Here is a 25,436-nt window from a genome sequence, read left to right on the forward strand (position 1 = left end):
GTGCACTTCAGCATGTGCTGACCCCGCTCTGTCATTTTACGTGGCCTACCACTTTGTGGCTGAGTTGCTCTTCCCAGTTAATTCCACTTTGTTATAATACCACTAACAGTTGACCGTGGAACTTATTGCACAGGTGGCAACCTATCACAGTACCACACTTGAATTGACTGAGCTCCTGAGAGCGACCCATTCTTTCATAAATGCTTGTAGAAGCAGTCTGCATGCCTAGGTACTTGATTTTATACACCTGTGGCCATGGAGGTGATTGTAACACCTGAATTCAATGATTTGGAAGGGTGTCCCAATACTTTTGGCAATATAGTGTGTATGTATGTACAGTGCTCAGCATAAATTAGTACACCACTTTTGAAAAGTAAGATTTTAATCAATATCTCAATGAACACAAGAACCATTTCCAAAATTTTGACAAAACTGAGTTTTATATTACATTTGTTTAGCTCACTACATGAAAGTAAGTTAAATAATATAACTAACATTACAAAATGTTCAGTTTTACTCAAATTAGTTGATGCAAAAATGAATACACCCCACAACTACTACATCTAGTATTTTGTAGGACCTCCATGATTTGTAAGGACAGCATCAAGTCTTCTAGGCATGGAATGAACAAGTTGGCAACATATACCATCTGTCTTTTTTCCATTCCTCAAGAGCGACCTCTGTTAGAGGCTGGATGGAGAGTGATGCTCAACTTATCTCTTCAGATTTCCCCACAGGTGTTCAATTGGGTTAAGATCAGGAGATATACTTGGCCACTGAATCATTTCACCCTGTTCTTCTTTCGAAATTCAACAGTGGCCTTATATGTGTGTTTTGGATCATTGTCATGTTGGAAAAGTGCAAATGATCAACGGCACGGAGTGATGATAGCATCTTCTCTTTCACTATAGAGCAGTACATCTGTGAATTCAAGATACCATCAACGAAATGTAGCTAACCTGACACCAACAGCACTCATGCAGCTCCACAGAAGGACACTGCCGACACCATGTTTCACTGTAGGCACCATGCATTTTGTGATGCCATACAGATTTGCAGCCATCATTTCCAAAAACATCTATCTTGGTGTCATCACTCCAGAGTACAGTGTCCCAGTAGTCTTCTTTTTCAGCATGGACCCTAGCAAATTCTAGGCAGGCATTTTTGTGCATGAACTTTAGGAGTCGTCGTCCTTCATGGACGACACCCATGCATGCCATTCCTCTGCAGTGTACGCCAAATTGTGTCACGTGAAACAATCACCCCAGTTTGGCTTTCTATTTCTTTAGCTAACTGCAGTGAACTTGCACGGCGATTTTCTTCAACAGTTTTCATCAGAAGACGTGTTAACTTCCGTCAAGGTGTTAACTTCCATGGACAGCCTGGACATCTCTGTGAAATGGTTGCAGTTCCATCTTTGCTACATTTTTGTATCACTTTTGCTACAGTATTCTGACTGATAAGTAAAGGTTTGCTGATCTTCTTGTAGCCTTCACCCTTCTTTTGTAAACAAATTATTTTCTCAGGACTTTTCTCTTCCATGTGGTGCCATTGCTGACAGTATGAAATGGGAAGGGGTTTTCTTTGTTATGCAATGCCCTTTTATTATAAGTTGTCTGCTGGACACCTGTTTGATGAATAAATCGACTCACCTGTAGTTGCATTCTCGTTAATTAGAATTTTGTCTAAAATTTAGCTTTGCTCCTTAAAGTTTCATTGGGGTGTATTCATTTTTGCAACATGGTCATGAATTAATTTATGAAAAATACTGTTTTGTGTGTGCAAATTAACAAAACTTGTTTGCAATCAATAGCCCGCATTTGTGGGAGTAATTTGCAGTATAGTGTCCCACAAAAAATGTTGATTCAGGAAAATAAACAAAACACAATATATACCCCAATTTTTAGGAAAATTATGAATGAGGGTGTTACGGTACGTAAACAGATACCGAACATGTCAAAATGTAAAATTGAGCACGCTCGTGGAATGGCAACAAACTATGGCACTTAAAAATCTCCATAGGCGACTCTTTAAACATTTTTACAGGTTGCCTGTTTAGAGTTGCAGAGGAGGTCTAACACTAGAATTATGTCTGCGGCGATACCTCGCATGTATGCTGCGAACACCATTTACATATGCATGTGCGACTTGCGTATGCGTTCACTTGAGCAGGGGGCACTATAAATGTATTTGTTTCTTATTTTATAGTTACACTGTCCCCTTTTTATTACAATTATTCTTTAGAAAGAAGGATGACAGGCCCTCTTTAAGGAGAGATCTGGGGTCAAAAAGACCCCAAATCTCTCCATTACTTTTAAAACCAAAAAAACTTTTTCCTTGATCTTTTGCTTTAACCACTTGACCTCTAGAAGATTTCCCTTCATGACCAGGCCATTTTTCACGATACGTCGCTGCATTAATTTAACTGACAAGTGCACAGCCATACAATGCTGTACATACATTTATATCATTTTTTTCCACACAAATAGAGCTTTCTTTTAGTAGTATTTGATCACCTCTGGGTTTTTGCGCTATAAATGAAAAAAAAAAAAAAAAAACTGATTTTTTTTTTTTTTTTAGAAAAAAAACCAATATATTTTACTTACTGCTATAAAACATATCCAATAAACAATTTTAAAAATCAAATTTCATAAATTTAGGTCAAAATGTATTCTGCTACATATTTTTGATAAAAATAAAAATCCCAATAAGCATATATTGATTGCTTTGCACAAAAGTTCTAGGGTCTACAAATGGCAGTATATATACACTGGAATTTTTTTTTCTTGTACTAGTAATGGCGGCAATCAGCGACTTATAGCGGGACTGCAATATTGCGGCAGATGGTCTGACATTAGGTGAGACTTTGCGGGAACCAGTGACAGTGGTCAGTCCTAAAAATATACACTCTCACTGTATTAATGACACTAGCTGGGATGGGTTAAACATTGTGGGCCATCAAAGGGTTACCTGTGTTCCTAGCCAGTGCTTGTGTGTACTGTTTACTGTTTTTTTTACTAGGCAATCTGCTAGATTTTATTCAGGGACTAACACAGCTCTGCCTTGTTTACATAGGCAGAGCTGTGTTATGTCAGTTTCCTTGGCGATCAACAGGTGCCGGCGCTCATCCACTGGCCGGCACCTGTTGATCGGCTTCTGCTGTGTGCAATCATGGCAGTAGCATGTCTCCCAGTGGCAGAAGTGCAAAAACCACATTTATATACGTGATTTTGCACAGAACGTTCGCCCTGTAGCAGTAAATCTGCTTTAGGGCAGAATGCAAGTGTTTAAAAAAAAAAAAAAAAAAATTAAAAAATGTTTACATCTGCCCTAGACCAGAAGTGACATCATGACCATAGAGGTGATCGGATACGATAGAGTCTCTGATTGCCTCTGTGACCAGCCAGCCACTCTGTCTGATCATTTCTCGGGTGCGCCGGTTTTAATGGTAACATCCCCTGCTGCCACTACTGAAAGTGGTTCAGTGGCCAATGAGCCACTCAGACCGCTTTCATCAGAACCCTGGTAAACCACTTGCAAACCGCAACATATACAGTGGGGATCGAAAGTTTGGGCACCCCAGCTAAAAATTTGTATTAATGTGCATAAAGAAGCCAAGGAAAGATAGAAAAATCTCCAAAAGGCATCAAATTATAGATTAGACATTCTTATAATATGTCAACAAAAGTTAGATTTTATTTCCATCATTTACACTTTTAAAATAACAGAAAACAAAAAAATGGCGTCTGCAAAAGTTTGGGCACCCTGCAGAGTTAATATCTTGTACTGCCCCCTTTGGCAAGTATTACAGCTTGTAAACGCTTTTTGTAGCCAGCCAAGAGTCTTTCAATTCTTGTTTGAGGTATCTTTGCCCATTCTTCCTTACAAAAGTCTTCCAGTTCTTTGAGATTTTTGGGCTGTCTGTCACTCACTGCTCTTTTAAGGTCTATCCGTAGATTTTCAATCATGTTGAGGTCAGGAGATTGTGAAGGCCATGGCAAAACCTTCAGTTTACGCCTCTTGATGTAATCCCCCGTGGATTTCGAGGTGTGTTTAGGATCATTATACATTTGTAGAAGCCATCCTCTCTTTAACTTCAGCTTTTTCACAGATGGCATCAAGTTATCATCCAAAATTTGCTGAAATTTTATTGAATCCATTTTTCCTTCTACTCGTGAGATGTTCCCTGTGCCACTGGCTGCAACACAACCCCAAAGCATGATTGATCCAACCCCATGCTTAGCAGTTGGACAGAGGTTCTTTTCATTAAATTCTGTGCCCCTTCTTCTCCAAACGTACCTTTGCTCATTCTGGCCAAAAAGTTCAATTTCAACCTCATCGGTCCACAGAACTTGTTTCCAAAATGCATCAGGCTTGTCTATATGTTCATTTGCAAAGTTCAAACGATGATTTTTGTGGTGAGGACGTAGAAGAGGTTTTCTTCTGATGACTCTTCCATGAAGACCATATTTGTACAAGTATCTCTTTATAGTGGAATAGTGTACCACAACTCCAGTGTCTGCCAGATCTTTCTGGAGGGATCGTGCAGTCAAACGTGGGTTTTGAATTGTTTTTCTCACAATCCTGCAAGCTGTTCTGTCTGATATTTTTCTTGGTCTTCCAGATCTTGCTTTAACTTCCACTGTTCCTGATGAATGCCATTTCTTAATTACATTCCGAACAGAGGATATTGACATCTGAAAACGCTTTGCTATCTTCTTATAGCCTTCTCCAGCTTTGTGAGTGACAACTATTTTCAGTTTCAGTTTTCTAGACAACTGCTTAGAAGAACCCATGGTGCTGATTGTTGGGGCAAGGTCAGATGAGTCTGGGCATTTAAAACCTTTGAGATTGACATCACCTGGTCTTCCCAGACGATGATTGAGAACAATCCATGACACTGGCAGGTCTCAGCTTTGCAAAGGGGGCAGTGCATGCTATAAATTCTGCAGGGTGCCCAAACTTTTGCAGACACCATTTTTTTGTTTTGTTATTTTGAAAGTGTAAATGATGGAAATAAAATCTAACTTTTGTTGACATATTATAAGAATGTCTAATCTGTAATTGGATGCCTTTTGGAGATTTTTCCATCTTTCCTTGGCTTCTTTATGCACATTAATACAAATTTTTAGCTGGGGTGCCCAAACTTTCGATCCCCACTGTATATATAAGTGTTGAGGTCGGCAAGTGGATTTATATACGTGTAAAAAAAGTGCACAGCTTAACAGCATAAATAATAACACCAAATATGTAATTCAACAGACATAAAAAAACATATAAATGATCAATTCAGGTAGAGAAAAGCATAGTGAACAGTCATTGAATGTGAAAAGAGATCTTCAATCACAAGGAATATTCTTGTATATCCAAGTGCAGCCTTATTCACCCCACTCAATGTGAAATGTCTTTGGGTGCAATCATAGATGATCAAAACATAAACGTGACCAAACACAAATGTAGTGCAGTGAGTGTCACCCCACTCGGTGCTCAAGGGAGGCTTACTGGAAACATATGACCATCATGTTATAGAATGGTCAAACGAGGCATATAAATGATCAAATTGCAATCACTCCAACTTCCTCCACAGCCTCTAAATAGGTATAAGAAGACATTCCCAAACTCCACATGGATCATCGACTTCAAAAGGTATAATGGGCATGTATGTGAGACAAAAAGGCTTCCCATAGTATAAAAGCCTTAAAGCGTTTATTAAAATCAAAGTGGTGCACTTACATGTATAGAAATACAAGACAGCGTTGTCAGAATGGTGAAAAAACGTGTGCGCCCACTTCCAAGATGGCCATGAGCATGTGTGGCGACGTCCGTCCTAGCTCCCACCAACGTGCTTCGTCAGAAATGACGTTATCAAGGGTCATTAAGTAAGACCTGCATGCAACCAGGTCAAATGCACTTTCCCCAGCCCAGGGTAGGATTCAGACCTTGTTCCACTGAAGGTAGGTACTCTCCAAATCACCTATGGTAACTCCCCACTTGCCGGGTGTATAGCTCTGTCCGTCCCCACCTGGATGGCTTCCCTCCTCTTGCACTGCGCTCAGCTTTGATTAGTGGGTATATGGCCTGCCTCTGGATCAGTTTCACTTTGTCTAGCTGTTGCACCCAACCCACCTCCCTTCTCAAACAGAACTGTGCTACAGGTCAAACACTAAGGGTCAACAGACCAAACTTCAGAGTAACGCTGCAGGAACCTTGCGGCTGAAAGCTGCATCTGCAGGAGATTGGACATCCATCTTGTAAAACTTTGAAAATGTATAAACAGAGGACAAGAGGCCTTTACAAAGCTGCACAACAGAAGGTCTGGTGTTGGGATGTCCAGAAAACACCTACCTACCTGGCAGAGCATGTCCAGGGAAAGAAAGAGCAATTCCCTTTGCATGCCTTGGAGCAGTGCACAAGGATGGAAGGCCTAGTTGAAAAACTGATAGCACCTTAGGAAGAAAGGATGGTCTTGGGCATAGGACTACCTGAAGAATGAGAAATGGCTCCTTACAGGAGAAAGCTGCCAACTCAGACGTCTGACAGACATGATAGCACCAAAAGAGAAAAAAAATACTTTGCAGGAGAGGTCTAAGGGAACATCTCTGTTGGGTTCAAAGAGTGGTTTCTGCAGGACAGAGAGAACCAAGCTGGGGTACCAAGGAAACACAGGGTGCTGCAAGGGGGCTATATATGAAAAAAGCTCAAGTTCTGGTCACGTCCTGATGGCAGGAAGGCCAGAATGCATGGCACAGAAAAATCTCTGGGATTTGAGTAGCTGTGTTCTCACCAAGCAAAGCAGGATCTCCAGGCACAAAAACAGATGTTTGTGGAAGTGGCTCAGAGACGACTGTCTCTTAAAGTGGAAGTATTTTTTATTTTTTTTTACTTGTACCTACAGGTAAGCCTTACTTGTAGGTACAGCGAATATGTCCTAAACTTGCAATTAGGAGATATTCACACTACATACAGTGGGTGACGTCACCGGTGCATTTGCTTTGAAGGGATGGCATACCTGTATGGTCCTTTCAGAGCTCTGTGCCGCGGGAATGACATCATGATTCGGCCACTCAGACGGCCGAAGCATGCAAACTTGGAAGAAAAACCAGGTGAAGATGGAAGCCCTTTCAGCGGTGACAGCGTGCTGCTGGAGGGCTTTGTTGTAAGGTAAGCATTTCAAAATCATTCCATTGTCTTGCAGGTTTTTTCTTTTTTTAAAAGGACTCTGTTTACTACTGCTTCAAGATCTGGGATTCAACAGCCATGCCGTTAAAGCTAGTGACTGAGAAGCAAGACGGAATAGAGGTTCCTGGGACAGCATGTCTGGCCTGTTGGGGAGAGGCAAGGAGTCTTCTAGTAGTCTGAGTATGCTGGTGTGCCAGGACTTGGCCAGTTTGGTGCAATCACCAACTTCTTTTCTTGCTCTATTTTGTGGAGGAGATGAGGTAGAATTTATACTTGTGGGAAGGCATACACTAGCTTTCACTGAAATCAGGGGATTACCAAAGTCATGTGCATTCTAGTTGTCCACTTCTGGTATGTGGACTGTAGAGATCACTGGACAGTGACTCTGCAACCGTAGGATGATCTGGCTTGCTTCCATCAAGGCTGCATGACTCCTGGTGTCCCCCTGATGGTTGATATAGGCCACAGCTGTGGCACTGTCTGATTGCACCCCAATTGGGTGTCCTTGCAGAAAGGGAATCCTGTGTTTCAGAGCCATCCTTATTACTCTGAGCTCCAGGCTGTTGATGGATAGCTCATCTTCCAGTGATGACCACATTCTCTGGATCATGAGGGACTGGAACACTCCAAACCCAGCCTGAAAGACTGGTATCTGTTTTCGCTTTTCAATGATAAAGGAAGGAAAGACTTCCCAAGCTTGGTGGATCTCCAGTCCAGCCTTAACAACGGGGAATTGCTTACTTGGCTGCAAAAGCGCATGGGTAGGTCAGGAGAAGGACCATGTCTTTTTGCAGATCAACAAAATGTTTTTGTGATGGAGAGATATTTCAAGTGGACTTGGGCAAATAGAACAGCCTCGAAGGAGGCTACCATGACAGGCAGAACTCCAAAAGGAGAATCTCACAGAAGAGCATTTCTTTGATCTGAAGCCTTGAAAGAGCACAACTTGTTTTCTGGAAGAAAGACTTTAGCTTAGGCTGCATCTAGAATTAGGTCCAAGTATTCCAGGCGAAGAAAAGGTTGGAGAGCAGATTTTTCTAAGTTCATTACTCAACCGAAAGGCTGAAGCATTTGAATAGTCTTGTGGAAATTTGCAGATAGCCGATAAGGAAATAAGTCCTTCAAAAGAAGGTTATCTAGATAAGATGTGACCTGGATGCCCCAAGTTCTCAGAAGGGCCATAAGCAGTATGGGTATCTTTGTGAATACTCTGGAAGCAGAGTATAGGCCAAAAAGAGATGCAACAAACTGAAAGCGATTGTCTCCTACTGCAAAGCACAGAAAGCGCTGACAAGGTGGATTAATATGAACATGTAAACAGACATCTTAGATGTGTACGGATGCCAAGTATGCCTAGCATCTCGAAGAGGCAACAGCCGACCTTGTGGATTCCAAGCAAAAATGTTGAAATTTGAAGGCATTTTAGGTCTAGAATAGGATGATTACCAAGCACAAATACTACCTGGGACAGGAGGCGTTCTGCAAATCTGACTGTCCTTGGGCAGATTTTGATTTATTTGAGACACAAAACGGTGAGGGGGTAGAGTTTGGAACTCTTTTACACCTTTGAAAACACCAACTGAACCAAGAGGTCCGGGACATCTGTGACCCAGAGAAAGGTAAACTCTAACAGACATCCCTGGAGTGAGGGCACCCCTTCGCTGAAAAGAAGGCTTGGAGGAAGACATGGTGGATTGTGTGCTCCATTTGTGTTGCTGAAATGTGGGGCTAAATTTTGCCATAGAAGTTGGCGCTTGAGTACAGTGTTGAGTCTATGTTTGGAGGTGGTAAAAGCCCTGAGTAGGAAGACTTTGGAGTCCTCCTTTGCGGGAGAAGGACCTTTCCTCCTCTGACATCTTTGATGAAGCTGTCCTCCTTCAAAAAGCATCCATGTAAGACATCATTTACAGGCAGCTTCAGCTGACCAGGCTTTGAATCACAAGATTCTGCAAATGTGAATAGACATCAGATTCATTCTTGATATCTGTGTCATAACCTGTTCTAGGTTATCAACACAAACAAGCAAGGTAGACAGTAAGTGCTCAGCTAAAGTACAGTTTTGAAGTGCATGATCATGCTGGTTGCTCACTGGCATAGTCGTTAACTCCAGCATTAACTGGTTGCAGAGATGGGCCTGCAGAGTAAAAAGGCATGCCCTACCCGCGCCGCTGTTCGCGGCCGTGGCTGTTAATCGCCAGGTCCCAGCCGGTGATTGCCAAGCATCAAAAAAAACAAAACAAAACAAAAAAAAAAAATGCATAGGCGATCAAATGCCACCAAAAGAAAGCTCAATTTGTGGGGGGAAAAAAAGGACGTAAATTTAATTAATGTACAGTGTTGCATGACCACGCAATTGTCAGTTAAATTAACGCAGCGCCACAGTGCAAAAAATGGCCTGGTCAGGAAGGGGGGATAAATCCTCTGGAGGGCAAGTGGTCAAATAGGAAATTCAGGGTTTAAAAAAAAAACAAAAAAAAAAATGTATACTCATCTAGGTGGATGCAGCATCAATCCGATGCTGCATATGTCCCCTGCTGCCTCTGCACTGAAAACTGAGGGCTCAAAAACTGTCAGTCATAAGCTATTTGCTCTGCCCCTTCTAGCAGTCACTGGAGCACTGGGCTGGGGTGGGGAGGGAGGGAGGGAGGGAAGGAGCTGAGAGGCTAAGCCAGCTGCCAGTCCAGGTATCTGGGTGGATCCCAACTGTCAGCCTGGACCAGCTGAGTGAAGTCAGCTGACAGCAGGCTTTAGCCCGTTGTCGGCTGAAAATGGGTCACAGGAACTGCACTCCTGTGATCCATAGAAGTATAGCCAAAAAGCTTTGGCCATACCTCGCCTTTAAAAGAGGGTCCTGATCCTTTGCTGAAGGCTTGCAAAATATTCAAGCTCATAGTGACAATACTGCCCATGAAGAGTGAGTGTTCATATCAGCTTTTGTGGTGACTCCCTTACTATGGGTGAGGATAATCTCCTGTGGGGTACTCAAGGAGATGGGGTAAGTGGGTCTGAGAAGATGTACACTGCAAGCCATCCTGTAATGAAATTGTCACAGCAAAAGCACAAGAGGAAGTGCTGGAGTACATTATAAGGGCTCCAAGTGGGAGTGGCATTAAAGTGTACAACCTGTGGTGTGAAATAAAACCTGGCCATCCACCTGAGGTTACCCTCTGAGTGGTAGAAATTTAGAGCCATGTTTGAAAAATGAAAGTGAATCAGCTTCAAAACACAGTCCCAGTTTCCGGATAGTTTTGTATAAAAACACATACTATCCAGGATACACATAAAAAACTTAAAGCTAGTAATGGAGATCTTATGTCTCATACTTACTATAGGTCTACAGTAACAGTGTAATAAACATTGTGACCCAGTCTTGCTTGTCCATGTCGCTAGTCCCTAATAAAAGGGCCCAGGCTTTGGTTGTCATACCCCTGAAGGGGTCTTCAGGGTCTGGGTTCTAAAAGGATGGATTACGGCCCTGGATCTAAATAGAACTCTGTAACAATGCAACAAGTGCCAACTTGAGCACCCAAGCTAGATCCAGTGCCCAAAGCAGCATTATGGGCAGTCCCCCCCACAGGGTATGGTCTGGGTATAGCTCCCGATGTTCTAAACCATTACATTTTATGAGTTAATACAGAGGCTTAAAAGTGTTTCAAGGTTTGCGCTTATATTTCTTTATTAGGCTTCTTTCACATGAAGGCTCCGATCAGGTCCACCAGTCCATTTGCCCCTATGGATCAGCGGGTGTAAATGGACTTGTGCCCGTTTACATCTGCATACCTCTGGTACGATCAGATTTGCTTTAAAAAAAAAAAAAAATGGAAAAAAGGCATCTGTCCTGTTAAATCTAGGCGGAGCGGATCGGACGGCAGTCTGGTGTAAAAACGGACAGCAGAGTCTATTTACTCTGCGCTGCCCATAGAGCAGAGCTGGCTCTGTCAGGATCCGCTCTGCAAAAAATGAGCAGAAAGAGATGGCTCATCTCTGCTCTGATCAGCAGACATATCCCCTGCTGATCTCAACAGAGTCCACCCTGTGTGAAAGGGGTCTAACAAATAAACATCCAATATAGGGTGCATGACATAATATTTGCAAAGCATACTAGACTTTTTGTGTAGAAAGTCTAGTAGTTGATCACAGTAGCCTCATACAGAGCCTTATGAGGAGGGTGCAGATGGGGTCCCTCTACTAATTCAGTTGCATGAAATTTGAAAGTATATTGAATTACTGCAATGTGGTAAATGGAGTCAGCAGGGATGAAGAACTGCACCACCTGCTGGCTGCAACATTAAAGATTATAGTGGAGTTTTAGGCTACATACAAGTCTGCTCAAAAACACTACTTACCCTCCTTCTACCTTTTACCCTGGGTTCACATATAAGCAGTGTGGATGCGGTGTGAATTTGTTCAAGCAGTGCAGGTGTGCATTGTAAAAGTGCATCAGGATGGAAATCACGCCTGCACCACATTGAAAATCGCACAGGACCTTTTTCAAAATCGCACTGCAGTTGAACCCCATAAATGTGAACAGAAAACATAGAAAACTATGTTATTTGGCCTGTCATGCAAATCAATGGGTTTTGAAGCGCATTACAAATAGTGTATGTGTGAACCGATGCTTACTGCTTGTTAGAGAGTGGTGTGTAAATACCCTTTCATTCATCCGCTTTGGTCTGGTCACATGATGCAGAATCAGCGGCTCCCCTGTGTTAGTGCCGATAACACTGGGGTACTTGAAGCCTGAAAGTGACATCACAGTTGTAGCAATTCAGCTCTGTTGCCTAACATCCCTTTTATGAACAGTATACTGGAAGTGGAAGAAATCTGTGTTTTTAAGCAGACTTATATTTAGCCTAAAAGGTCTACTTAATGTTTTGCCTGTATGGGATGCACAGGTGTTCCGTACATCCACGTGCAGGCAGTCCCATTCATGTCAATTGGGACATAGTGGCCGCACGGTCACAGCCGCTGCCCTTAATCGGACATCCACGTGGATGCAGTTTACCAAATGCAGGCAGTGTTAATCTGGGGACCCGCACACACACAAATGTCAAACTGGGAGTAGCATTGCATCCGTGCATGAAGGTGACGCAGATGCTTTAAACTCCTGTGCAGCCCATACAGGCAAAGCACAGCCCACACACAGGTGTATGACTCAAGTATACCAATGTGGACAAGGTCTAAATACTCATATACAATTTTTAGTCTGGAACATAATAAAGAAAATATTTAGAAAATTATTCTTTTTAAATAACTTCAGATGACAATAGATTTCTGAATAGAACACAATTAAACGCGCTTACGTGATAGGTTGCCCATGAATAGCCGTCATAGCTGGTGCAAATGTGCGATACAGGGAGTGGTTGAATACAGGTGATCTGATATTCGCCAGGACTGCATCCAACAGGGGTTGATACAGGTATTGTTGCTTTGTGGAAGGGACAGTTGGCGGAGGAGGAGTTGGCTAGTGATGCAAAGAAATAACATACATAAATTTACATTTATGTCAACTCTAAAAGCGAATAAAAATGCACGGCACATAGAAGTCAACCACACTCATACATACACCCAATAATTATTTTAATGACTGAAGCCCACTGAACAGACATTTTCATGATTAAAAAATGCTCATTTTTTCTGCAGTCTTCTTAAAATCAGATCATTTTAGTTTTTAAACACAAAGCTGCACGAGCAGCACTTTACACACAACAAAATAAGAAAGGTATTCAGAAGATACAGTGACAATTTAATTAATCCAAAACAGAGTCTTTAATAATCCTTTCCATAAGCATATGGATACCCGTAAATTGGCAGACTTTGGGTCACTGGTAGAAAGGTGAAGAACTCTGCATTAACATAAAATTATATCCATCGATTCATTTATATTTAAGTAAAGAGTGTACCCTTTTAGAGGGTGAACCCGTATATATCCAATAACCTTAACCTAACTCAACATAACTTGCACAAATAGACCACAATGCTGATCAGTTTCACATGTCTCATATTGCAGCATGACCTTCCAAAAAAGTGTATCAAGACTTTAAGTGCACATAAATACTCCGTACTCAAAAGGGACAGTAGCCTGTCTGAACTACTTGTCTCATGACAAAACATAAAGGTACACAGGATGGGAGCCTTTTTAGAGGGGCCTGAGCTGCACCTCTTCACCCACTGGTGACAGGTGCCAATGCTGAAACCCAGGAAAGCTCAACTGGCCAGATCTTGTACGTGTTGGGCTTTCTGGGAAGGATCCAAAAAGCTGACTCTTTTTATAAGTCTTCTGGGCATCCTATTAAGGGGATGCCAGAAAACGACACTAGACTAAACACAAGGGCCAAACTGCCAAGAAATAGCAGGTTTACTTGGGTGATGCTGAGCATCCAGGTAGAGGACAGCCAGAGCTGTTCCATGTAGGGAACAGTCAGCGCTGGCCCAGTCAACTGTGTAGTTCAGAGAGTTCTTCTGGGGAGGAAGGGGTTTCATGTTCCATGGACGAGGGAACTTTTGTTAGTTAGTTAGGGAGTGGAGGTCTAGATAGGACACAGGTCAAAAATTTAACATATGGTCTCGAGCAAGGGGTTCAGCGTGGGATGAATCCAGAGAAACTGGGGAAAGTGCACTGATCTATCGAGTAGCAGAGGGGATAAAACAAAGAGAATCTGAAGGGGGCATCAGATAGAAGTAAGCCTTTGGACTTAAAAGGGGCATTCTCTGTTCCTGAATTCCCGAGAGGCAGAACTCTTCAGGCTGTTTCCAGTAAGCAGACTGATCAATCAAATGCAGAGTCAAAGACACAGAGCAGTGGCCCAACGAGATCTAAAAGGTTAAGGGGAAGGGGGTCAAAATGGTCAAAGATGGACTCTGCTGTGGGGGATGGCACTAGAGCACTAATAGGGCATCTGCACTCAGTGTCCGAAAAGAGCTAAGCACAAAAATCCAAAATGTTATATTGGATGTACAGGTCTCTGAAAACAAGGTAGGTACGTTGGTCTCCAACAGCAAAGATGAGGAAGACTCCGATGATGTAGGGGCACAAGGTTACAGACTGCTGGTGCCGGTTCTCTCAGTAGTCACCCGCAGCAATAATGCAACTAGGCTCAAAGTGTGAGGTGAGGTCTTAGATTAAAAAAACACAGGCAGTTGGTGCTGATTAGGATCAGCGGGCCTGAGGTGATTAGATCTGAGGAGACCGTTGAATGAAGTTCCAGCAGTCAGATGGGGCTTCCTCTATTCTAAAAAGCAGATTGAGTGCAGAGCATTAGCACAACACTTCACCCAGAGGGTGACATCAGCGTTCTGTCCTTTGTCATTGACCCATTGTTAACCCTTAACACACAGTGCAACTGGTCATGGTAATGTAGTGCCCTACCCTTGTCTAGGGAAAAAAAAAAGTTTTTGGCTCTGCTGTATTCAGTTGAGCAACAATTTGTCAGGTCCATCCCTAAGCCTGGTGGTTTATTGTTCCTGTCCGCCTCTGGAAGAAGCTTCCAAAAAGAGTAAAAAAGGTTCAGCCAATGGGTTATGAATTTTTATCTGACCTCAGCCCATCCCTAGGAGGGGGTACCCAGAGGGCGATTGAGGAGAAAAAGGTTTGAGAATGGCTCTCTTCTCCTGGGGCCTCTAGCTTGGGATGCAGCCTGTGCTACTGAATTGCTGTCAGGCCTCATGTGCTTGGCCGAGGGCCTGGAGGAACCCAAATTAAAAGACATTTGCTGGAAGACACTACTTGGAAGCTGGGCTGGAGAAGGACCCCGTTTTACTGAAGAATGTTGCAGGGAAGCTGGCTGGAAACAGCTGTCCTTGGACAATGTGGGTAGGACCCTTGCCTAGAGCTTCAGGTGTGCCTGTGGTTTGAGGGCAAGACACCAGAGGTTGCTAAATGGACTGTGGGACTGCTTTTACAGAGTCTCAAATGGACTGGCTGTGCCTCCACCTCCAGAAATATTTAAAGGCTGCTGCTGAAGAATGTTTGTTTGAGAATCTGCCCTCCTGTTCAAGCACTGCAATAAAACTTCAACAGGACAACCCCTAAACTGAACCCGTTTATGTCGGTGTGCTCTGGAACAGGTGTGGGAGACCTCTATATTTCCAGTGGCCCCTCCAGAGGTGAGCATTACAATAGATACATTTTAAAGACGCCAAGCAAGCCAAACAATGAAGTAGCAAACATTTCTTTGGCCTGAAAAGACTTATCCACAGTAAGCCTCACAAAAGAGTGTTCAGACACAAAGACAAGCACTGAGACAATACTACAGGTTAGGACCTGGAAAAGTGCTCTACAGCCACCTTTTCCAGGACATTAAGGTCTGGAAAGTGGTACAACAAAGAGCCCAGTGCTCAAAAGACTACCAGGCTAGCCCCACACGTCCAATCCAGTTGGGCTCTTCAAAGTCAAGCTTAGAAAAGGCCCATTCAGATAGCTGCCATGTAGAGATCAGCTTAAGCAGTGGTAGAGCAAGAAATCTTGTCAGCAAAGTTAAAAAAAAAAAAAAGAAAAGGTACTGGCAGGTACCTTTGACTTACACTTGTACTCCTCCTGACCTGCAGCTGAGCTCCTGAGCTACATTACCCTGCTTCAAGCTGCTTTTGCATTCCACTGACTTGCATGAACAAATGCCCATCGACAAAGACATTTACCCTCATTACTGGGCAATGTCTCCATCCAGTCAGATACTCATCACAAATAATTATACTGGGGGCACATACACTGTAAATACTGCATATCATTTATTTTATAACTTTTCTTACCACAGCCATGTCATTCTTCAGCTTCTCCAGAGCAATCTCACATTTCTGCAGGGTCTTCAGGGGGCATCTAGACACACAAGACAACACAAAGTGATACTTGAACAGAACTACCTGGGGGAGGAATTACTACAGGGCACACATTATTACCTCTTTGATGGGTCTGTTAAGATGTCCAAGAGACTCTTCATTTTACTGAGGTCTTTTTTTCGATCTGAAATAAAGTTAATAATGAACATAGAATAGCAAAGATAAAGTGATAATAATGTAATAATTCCTATTAACATATGTTCACATAGAAAAAAAATCAGAATTATTAAAACACTGTATTACCATACTTCTACAAGTGTCACTGCCTGTAGTTAGCACATTTTGTGGTGTATGGCATTTTGTTTTGTGCACTGGTATGTAACCATTTCCCTGTGTTTTCCTGGCAGCCCTAAAGTTGTTAGGCAGGGCATTGTTTAATATTAGCTGTTCTTCATGTGCAGGTGAAATCCGAAAAATTAAAATATCGTGCAAAAGTTCATTTATTTCAGTAATGCAACGTAAAAGGTGAAACTAATATATGAGATAGACTCATTACATGCAAAGCAAGATAGTTCAAGCCGTGATTTGTCATCATTGCGATGATTATGGCTTACAGCTCATGAAAACCCCAAATCCACAATCTCAGAAAATTAGATTACATGCAATCAATAAAACAAGGATTGTACATGGAATAATATCGGACCTCTGAAAAGTATAAGCATGCATATGTACTCAGTACTTGGTTTGGGCCCCTTTTGCAGCAATTACTGCCTCAATGCGGCGTGGCATGGAAGCCATCAGCCTGTGGCACTGCTGAGGTGTTATGAAAAACCAGGATGCTTCAATAGCGGCCTTCAGCTCTTCTGCGTTGTTCGGTCTCATGTCTCTCATCTTTCTCTTGGCAATGCCCCATAGATTCTCTATGGGGTTCAGGTCAGGCGAGTTTGCTGGCCAATCAAGCACAGTAAATCCACGGTCATTGAACCAGGTTTTGGTGCTTTTGGCAGTGTGGGTAGGTGCCAAGTCCTGCTGGAAAATGAAGTCAGCATCCCCATAAAGTGCTCCAAAATCTCCTGGTAGACGGCTGCGTTGACCCTGGACTTAATGAAGCACAGTGGATCAACACCAACAGATGACATGGCTCCCCAAATCAACACAGACTGTGGAAACTTCACACTGGACTTCAAGCATCTTGCAGTGTATTCCTCTCCATTCTTCCTCTATACTCTGGGTCCTTGGTTTCCAAATGAGATGCAAAAGTTGCTCTCATCAGAAAAGAGAACTTTGGACCACTGAGCAACAGACCAAGTCTGTTTTTCTTCAGACCAGGTAAGACGCTTCTGACGTTTGTTGTTCAGGAGCAGCTTGACAAGAGGAATACAACATTTGAAGCTGAAGATATTCTAATTTTTTGAGTTTCACCTGTATAAGTTACCTCCAACTAATTTCCTAGACTAAACTCTATGCATACTTCCACTGTAGTTTTAATTTAAGCAAACATATGATGAACACCTAAGAGTAAAGTTCAGGCAAAAAGAAAATGCCACATAATGGTAAAAGATCTGGCTCAATTAGGAAACTACTTTGTCTTAAAAAAAAAAAAACAACAAAAAAACCCAGAGCCCAAACATAAAGATGGAATTTCCTTGTTTTCCCACCAGCTGACCTGGATTGCATGTGGGGCTAAGAATATGCAGGGATCATGCATACTACGGGGGAGTACAACTTGGGGAATCAATGGTGGAGAAGGATCTGGGATTCTGGTAGATCACAAGTTTAATAAGGGCATGCAATGCCAAGCTGCAGTTTGTAAAGCGAGCAAAATCCTCTCTTGTATTAAAAGAGGTATAGACTCCAGAGAGAGAAATATCATTTTACCCCTGTACAAATCATTAGTAAGGCCTCATCTGGAATATGCAGTTCAATTTTGGGCACCAATTCACAAAAAGAACATTGGGGAACTGGAGAAAGTACAGAGAAGGGCAACCAAACTGATAAGAGGCATAGAGGAGCTCAGCTATGAGGAAAGATTAGATGAACTGAATTTATTCTCTCTTGAGAAGAGATTAAGGGAGGATATGATCAACATGTATAAATACATCAGTGGTCCTCGGTGTAGAGCTATTCACTCTAAGGTCATCACAGAGGACAAGGGGGCACTCTTTACGTCTGGAAAAAAATAAATTTAAATCTCCAAAACACAGAAAGGTTTCTTCACAGTAAGAACTGTGAAAATGTGGAATAGACTCCCTCAAGAGTTGGGTCTGGCCAGCTCAGTGGATTGCTTTAAAAAAAGTCCTGGATTATTTCTTGAATACGCAGAATATAACTGATTACTAACATTTATAGGTAACGTTGATCCAGGGACCCGCCGATTGCATCTTGGGGGATCAGGAAGGATTTTTTTCCCCTGCAGGAGCAAATTGTATCATGCTTTGCTGGGTTTTTTGCCTTCCTCTGGATCAACTGTGGGTGTAGGAGAATAACTTTTTTTTTTTTAAATGGTCGAACTGGATGGACTTTTGTCTTTTTTCAGCCAGACTATGTAACTATGCATGTACTTTGCTTTCTCCAAGTCATTTATAGCATCACCAAAAATTCCCTTTTGCTTCTCTAATGCAAATCAGGCTATGATGGCTATAGCTATGATGGAGGTCCATTAAAATTGTGCCTGTTGCTATACACAAGTAGACTGGACACTTCAGTAAGCAGTATTTTTGTGTATGGATTATGCTTAAAATCCACCTCCCAAAAAATTCTCATGTGTACCAACATGAATAGATGGCTGCTGGTACAAGTAGTCCAGGAAGCAGGAGTCCAACTCTATCATATGACCCAAACTATGAATGGGGTAATTTAACCACCAAGGTAATTTTTAAATAAATATTTCCCACATATTTGCCTGAAGCCTAGGCATTGTGCTATTTTACGGAAGCCTGAAGTTGAGCTTTATTTCCCAGTATTGCAGAGTGTGATTTCTTAGTATGTGCATGTTTGTTTCTCGAAAAAGCATTGTTAGAAAGAACAGAATTCACCTTCATTTTTATCAATCTTGTTGATCATACGTCTCAATGGTTCTATATACTTGGAAAGTTGTTTCAGCTTCTCCAGGTACTGCTGTTCCTCTGACTGGTTGGAGCTTGCAGGGCTCATCACAGAGTTTGGATTGCCTTTATAAACAAACATGCAAAAATAATCATGTTTTTATAAAAATATTTAACTGCTAATAGATGTGCTTGTATCAGACCCGAAACACAAGCTCAGGGTTAGGTATGCATCAGTGAATGGATTTCAGGCAACATAGGATATCATGCTTTTCTTTTCACCTGGGGTATTCAGGGGTCCTGGAGAAGGCACACTGAAATTCTGAGGAGTGCGAGCAGACGCTGGGCTCTGGGAAGGCTGTGGGGATGGGCTTGGCATGAAGCTTGGGGAGGGTGCTGTACCAGAGCTACAAAAAGAAGAGATAAACACTTTTAGAAAAGCCACATTAACCAAAAATCACTGGGAATTACTACACCATATACCTGAATTAAAGTATATGTAAACCCCTACAATTAACTTATCTTATATACTCCCTTTTAGTCAATTATACAATTGAATGCATTTTGTTGTATCTGTTGATAAGCGCTAAAAAAAAAAATATCTGTTGATTCAGTCAGGAAACATCTGAGCTGAAAACGTCCTGTGCCTCTGCTGAATTATCAGCCATATATTATAATTTCTATAAGTCTAGTAAAACCCAAAGCAGAAATATGTAATGCCACTGCATAGGTGTTCAAAATGTGATGTAACCCTAGCTGTCATGATATTCAATGCTCACAGCATTTACACTAACACTAACCTGAGAGTCATTTTACAATTTTAAAAGGTAAATGTTCTACCTAAAAGCAGACACCGCAAGGTTCTGACTACTACATATAATAGCCAGAAAAGCGTTTTCTGTGCTCTACTGTTAACATGGTTTATATTGTTATTAAGGTTTCCATATTTCTGACTTTAACACGAAGCACTCTCCCTGGACAGTGTAGACCCACTTTTTCCAGAGCACCCTTGCTGGCTCCTGAGGCACTCTCACTGGACAGGGGTTTGGTAAGCAGGTGGTGACTTGTGATGGTGGTGTGTATTCACAAAGTCACAAGTAAAACCAGAACCAGGAGGGAGCTTTCTTGACTTGATATGGTAATATTAGATACTATTTGATGCCTGCTCTTTGGCACAGCATTGGAATGGAGAGCTTACACCAGCAGTTGTGTTGGCTTTATACAGAAAGAAAATAGAAGAGCACCCACAGCTATCGGGGCCTAAATAAGATACCATAAAAAAGGTACCTAAACTAGGCATGTGCCACATACAAATTTCAGCAGAGTTGGGAATCTAGAACTACTGACACTCCATTTCGCATGATTCAATGTGTGCACTTTCCAATTGGTTGCCAAGGTGGTAGGCACTACATTGTGAGAGGAGGTTTCCACAACAAAGTCTGGTATGGGTATGTGCAAGCACCTTGAGGTGCCACCTATTATGGCCATGTCCTACTTCTGAGTTGTGTATAGGTGACATTTTCAATAAAAAAAAAAACCCTTTGTATAAGTCAACTGCTTAATGTCCTAAAGTAGGCTTCAGGTGAGAAAAAATGATAAGAACCCCCGCCCCCAGTGCTTGCTTTCCCCTACAAAATTTTGGAAGGTATACGTTCACACTAAACTGAAGATGTGTTTTAAACATAATGTTAGCCAAATACTTCATAAACTAGGCAAACATGGAAGATAAGTTTCTCACCTGACATTGGAGTTGGGTTGAGACATTGGCTGTGAGGGCTGTGGGGATGGCTGAGGAGGTGGTGGCATGGATTGAGGAGTCTGCACCTGTTGCACAGGCGATGGTGATGACATTAAAGAGATATTGCCCTGATTTACCTGTAACAAATGTTGCATTTGTGAAAGAGGAAAACTGAAGAGGCTTTGCACAGTTTAAGTGGATTCTAAAAGTGCAGTGTCATCTAAAAACAATGACACATAACACTCAGAAGTGCCTGGTGCAGGTCCTGTAGACAGAATGTTAGATTCACAAACATTTTCATAGAGTCCGAGTAAGAGAAACATGGATGTTAGCAGTGACAAGACTGTACCCAGTGCCTGAATAATGCCTTAAGAGGAAATGGCATATGAACTTATACTAGATTCACAATATGATGCTTGACAGTTTCCTCAAAAGTAAAAAAGACAAAGCAAAAGCTACAGCCATTTAGCTGATGATACCTATAAAATGGAGGAAACAATACTTTATTAAGCACCAATCAAATGTTCATATAACTTAAACATACTGTATCTACAAATATATCTGGTTTTACAGTTAGTCAGGTACAGACAGAAAGAGCATGCCATTAAAGATTTCTGTACTATCCATCTCCCAGTTAATGCACATTTCAAGTGCATCTAAACCCAAAATAAGAATGTAATATATAGCAGCTCACTATTCCTTAGATATGATGGCTGCAATCGTTTTCACTTTTTCAGGTACATTTAATTTTTCATGTACATTTTTAGCAAAAGACAGAAAATACCCATTGATCTTGCAATAAATGTAATGTATATTTCACTTCTCATGAACTGGGCAAAAACAATCTGTAAAAAATGATGTTAAAAGATTTTAATAAACTTCTAATCCCATCAACCTGAATGAAATGGAGATAAACAAAGGCAGACTTTCTGTCTAGCCTGGACGACAACCATGGCTGCTTCCATATATATTGGAGGAGTGAGGGTAGCCACCTAAGACAGTAAGTCTAGGTTCATACCTAAGCGTTTTCCGCAGCGTTTTGCAGAAATGCACTACAGTCCATTTAAAATTATTTCCTATGGGACACGTTCACATCACCGTGTTTTCACCCAGTGGGTTTTTTTTTTTAAAGGGTCAGGGACTTTGTAAACGCAAAACGTTGCGTTTTTGGTTCTATAGACTCCAATGAAGATGCTGCAGAAAAGCATGTAGTGCATTTTCGATGTGTTTTAATCTGCCTAGCAATAAGAAAAAAAAAATTTAAAAAACCCTGCAAAAACGTATAAAAAACACAGCAAAAACGAACCACAAAAAAGTACTGCATAAATGGATCAAACGCAAACTGCATATGTGTGAACCAAGCCTAAAGTGTGCTATTTGCAGGTTTACCATGTGAAAAAGAAAACTAAGCCTGAAAAAGAGAAAAAAAAACAAAACTAATGCAGCCACCACATCAAGGAACTGGTAAACTGCAGTACTTAAAATTATTTCTTTGGGGTTTACAGTTTACATGTAATTTCAGAAAACCAGCATACATTGCTAGTGTACATCTCCATACTGACCTGGTTTGATAACACATTTTCAAAATAGTCCAAGTGAAAATGTATTCACCTATCACTTTCTAACGTGATCACTGCACATGTTAAATAGTCATATGAAATGGCCAGACTCTTCTACATAGAACAATACTTAGAAACTATGTATGGGTGCTTTTGAAAAAACTTGTGAAAAGTAACATTTTCTTGTTGAAGAAATATAGAATGCACAAATATAACATTCTAAGCAGCAGATGGGGATGGGTTTAAAAAAAAAAAAAAATTGCATTGCAACAACCAGGAGAAATGCCACTTCATTGATCAGTCCTACAATTTGAGTCTAAAAGCTGCAATAGGAAGCATATTTTTTTTTTTTAAATCAAACAGAAAAGCTATGCTGGATAATGTTGTTGTAGTGTTTAGTCAACTGTTAATTTGCAACATGAACGCTATGCTAAACAAAGCAATCTAAAAATAGTAAGAAATGATCAAAAGCCAACCACACTCTACAGTTCTAGAGGAACATGCACAATAACAAACATCACAATCCAACATAAGCAGGACAATCTAAAACTATATGAGACATGATTAAAAATTCCACAAAGAAAACGTCATATCAGTATGAGCAGATCAAGGCTGCCAACCCAGGAGAACAGATTCGTAAGGGACTGTCATAGCTCTAGCACCCACAAGTCAGTCAATACCTGTGGGATCTGCTGTCCTCCCATAGGGATGGAGCTTGGAGGCGTGTCAGATTCAGTGGTGGGCGTGAACCGCGACCTTATTGTCATCCCACCTCGAGTCATAGATGCGGTGATCATCTTTGGAGGACAGAGGGACAACAGACAAAAGTAAAACAAGAAATGCAGTGCAAGTGGTGAAAGGGAAAGGTATGCATGCAAAAAAAGCCAAAAAGAGCAGGGGAACCCAGGAACACCCTACAAACTAAAGAAAGCATTCTACAGCACCCCAAGCAGAGAACACCTCTAATAAGAGCTTGCAGATCACAGCAGAGTCAAAAGCACAGCCCCAGAGCATCCTCATACGTCTGCATTTTCTAACACTTGATAAAGTTTTTCTACTTTTCAAGCTTCAAAACAACCCCCGAAAAAAAAAAAAATTTCTTTGACATACATCACGAGACACAGAGCATCTCTGTTAATCCTTACTCACTGGGTGAAGCACCACCTACAGGTGGTTTGACACTGGCAAAAAGACATGAAGTCTATATAATCCCTCCCATACAGGAAGTACCTCAGTTTTTTCACCAGTGTGTGCAGAGTTCCACAGCAGTGACCATTACCTTCAATGCTACCAGATTCTTATTGGTGACCAGAATCTTTTGACATCGTGTTGCCTGTATCATCTAGGCCAGCAATGGGCAAACTACGGCCCGCGGGCCATATACGGCCCGGCGGACCTTTTAATCCGGCCCGTGGAGCGTGATACTGTCAGGATGGCTGTCAGGATGTGTGTAGGCGGGGCAGCGTGACGAACGTGAGGGGAGCTAGGCTCCTCTTACAGTCCGCCCTGAAGACCGGAACGGCGCGGGAACACGGCGAGAGGAACGCGCGGAGCAAAGGTAAGTGAATTGACACAGGGGGGACTTGGCTTACTACTTTGGGGGGAATAGTACTATGGGGGATGAATTACTATATGGGGGATGAATTACTATATGGGGGGTGAATTACTATATGGGGGATGAATTACTATAGGGGGGATGAATTACTATAGGGGGGATGAATTACTATAGGGGGGATGAATTACTATATGGGGGATTAATTACTATGCTTACTATGGGGGAATATTACTATACTTACTATGGATGACACATACACATCATTCATCTACTCTTGGTCCGGCCCCCGGGTCCAATATATGAACCCATTGCGGCCCTTAAGTCAAAAAGTTTGCCCACCCCTGATCTAGGCCCATCCAATGTCTGGGGCCGTACATGCTCGTCAGTTACAGTATCTCACAGAAGTGAGTACACCCCTCACATTTTTGTAAATAGTTTATTCTATCTTTTCATGTGACAATTCTGAAGAAATGACACTTTGCTACAATGTAAAGTAGTGAGTGTACAGCTTGTATAACAGTGAAAATTTGCTGTCCCCTCAAAATAACAACACACAGCCATTAATGTCTAAACCGCTGGCAACAAAAGTGAGTACACCCCTAAGTGAGAATGTCCAAATTGGGCCAAAAGTGTCAATATCTTATGTGGTCACCATTATTTTCCAGCACTGCCTTAACCCTCCTGAGCATGGAGTTCACCAGAGCTTCACAAGTTGCCACTGGAATCCTCTTCCACTCCTCCATGATGACATCACGTTGCAGGTGGATGTTAGAGACCTTGCTCTCCTCCACCTTCTGTTTGAGGATGCCCCACAGATGCTCAATAGGGTTTAGGTCTGGAGACATGCTTGGACAGTCCATCACCTTTACCCTCAGCTTCTTTAGCAAGGCAGTGGTCGTCTTAGAGGTGTGTTTGGGGTCATTATGTTGGAATACTGCCCTGCGGCCCAGTCTCCAAGGGAGGGGATCATGCTCTGTTTCAGTATGTCACAGTACATGTTGGCATTCATGGTTCCCTCAATGAACTGTAGCTCCCTAGTGCCGGCAGCACTCATGCAGCCCCAGACAGTGACACTCTCAGCAAATTTACAGTTATACAAGCTATACACTTACTTTACATTGTAGCAAAGTGTCATTTCTTTAGTGTTGTCACATGAAAAGATAGAATAAAATATTTGCAAAAATGTGAGGGGTGTACTCACTTCTGTGAGATACTGCATGTCAGAGGGATAGGATGGCATGGTGGCGGCCATATTACCGACATGGGAACCGGACATTATATGAACAGAGAAAGGCAGCAACAATACCACCAGCAGGAGCAGTGGGGCTCCTGAAAGAGGGGACACAGAGCAGGCTTTCCAGCTTTAGGGACCATGTTACAGGTTGTAAGGGCACCTGTTGGGGGGACACTGGCAGCTGGGGTGATGTCTCTTAGTTTATCCTGAATACTGAGGTTTTGGCACAGTATCCTCTGAACTGATTAGGACAGCTATTTGGTGGGGGGCTCACAGGTAGCTTTGTCAGGTCAGGAAGACTTAGACCCTCCTGGTGTAACGTCCCCTGAGGGTCAGGGGCTCTCAAGGGCTT

General features: G+C 42.1%; 1 protein-coding gene across 3 annotated transcripts in view; it reads right to left on the reverse strand.

The window, feature by feature from the left end:
- The window catches only part of MED15 (mediator complex subunit 15), a 101,096-nt gene that overhangs the window by 19,412 nt on the left and 56,248 nt on the right, over nt 1–25,436 (reverse strand). For 2 of the 3 annotated variants that reach the window (XM_089653214.1, XM_089653213.1), the window contains exons 9-15: nt 22,976–23,092; nt 20,737–20,873; nt 19,281–19,405; nt 18,990–19,124; nt 16,075–16,138; nt 15,928–15,994; nt 12,483–12,643 (exon numbers count right to left, since the gene is read on the reverse strand). In XM_089653214.1, the coding sequence (XP_089509340.1) occupies nt 12,483–12,643; nt 15,928–15,994; nt 16,075–16,138; nt 18,990–19,124; nt 19,281–19,405; nt 20,737–20,873; nt 22,976–23,092 (806 nt within the window). The remainder of the gene's footprint in view (nt 1–12,482; nt 12,644–15,927; nt 15,995–16,074; nt 16,139–18,989; nt 19,125–19,280; nt 19,406–20,736; nt 20,874–22,975; nt 23,093–25,436) is intronic. The other variant, XM_089653215.1, reaches the window with a different exon arrangement.

The sequence above is a fragment of the Staurois parvus genome, unplaced genomic scaffold, assembly GCF_062004578.1.
Source record: "Staurois parvus isolate SC_StPar_1 unplaced genomic scaffold, SC_StPar_1.0 ptg000704l, whole genome shotgun sequence".
Classification (NCBI taxonomy): Eukaryota; Metazoa; Chordata; class Amphibia; order Anura; family Ranidae; genus Staurois; species Staurois parvus.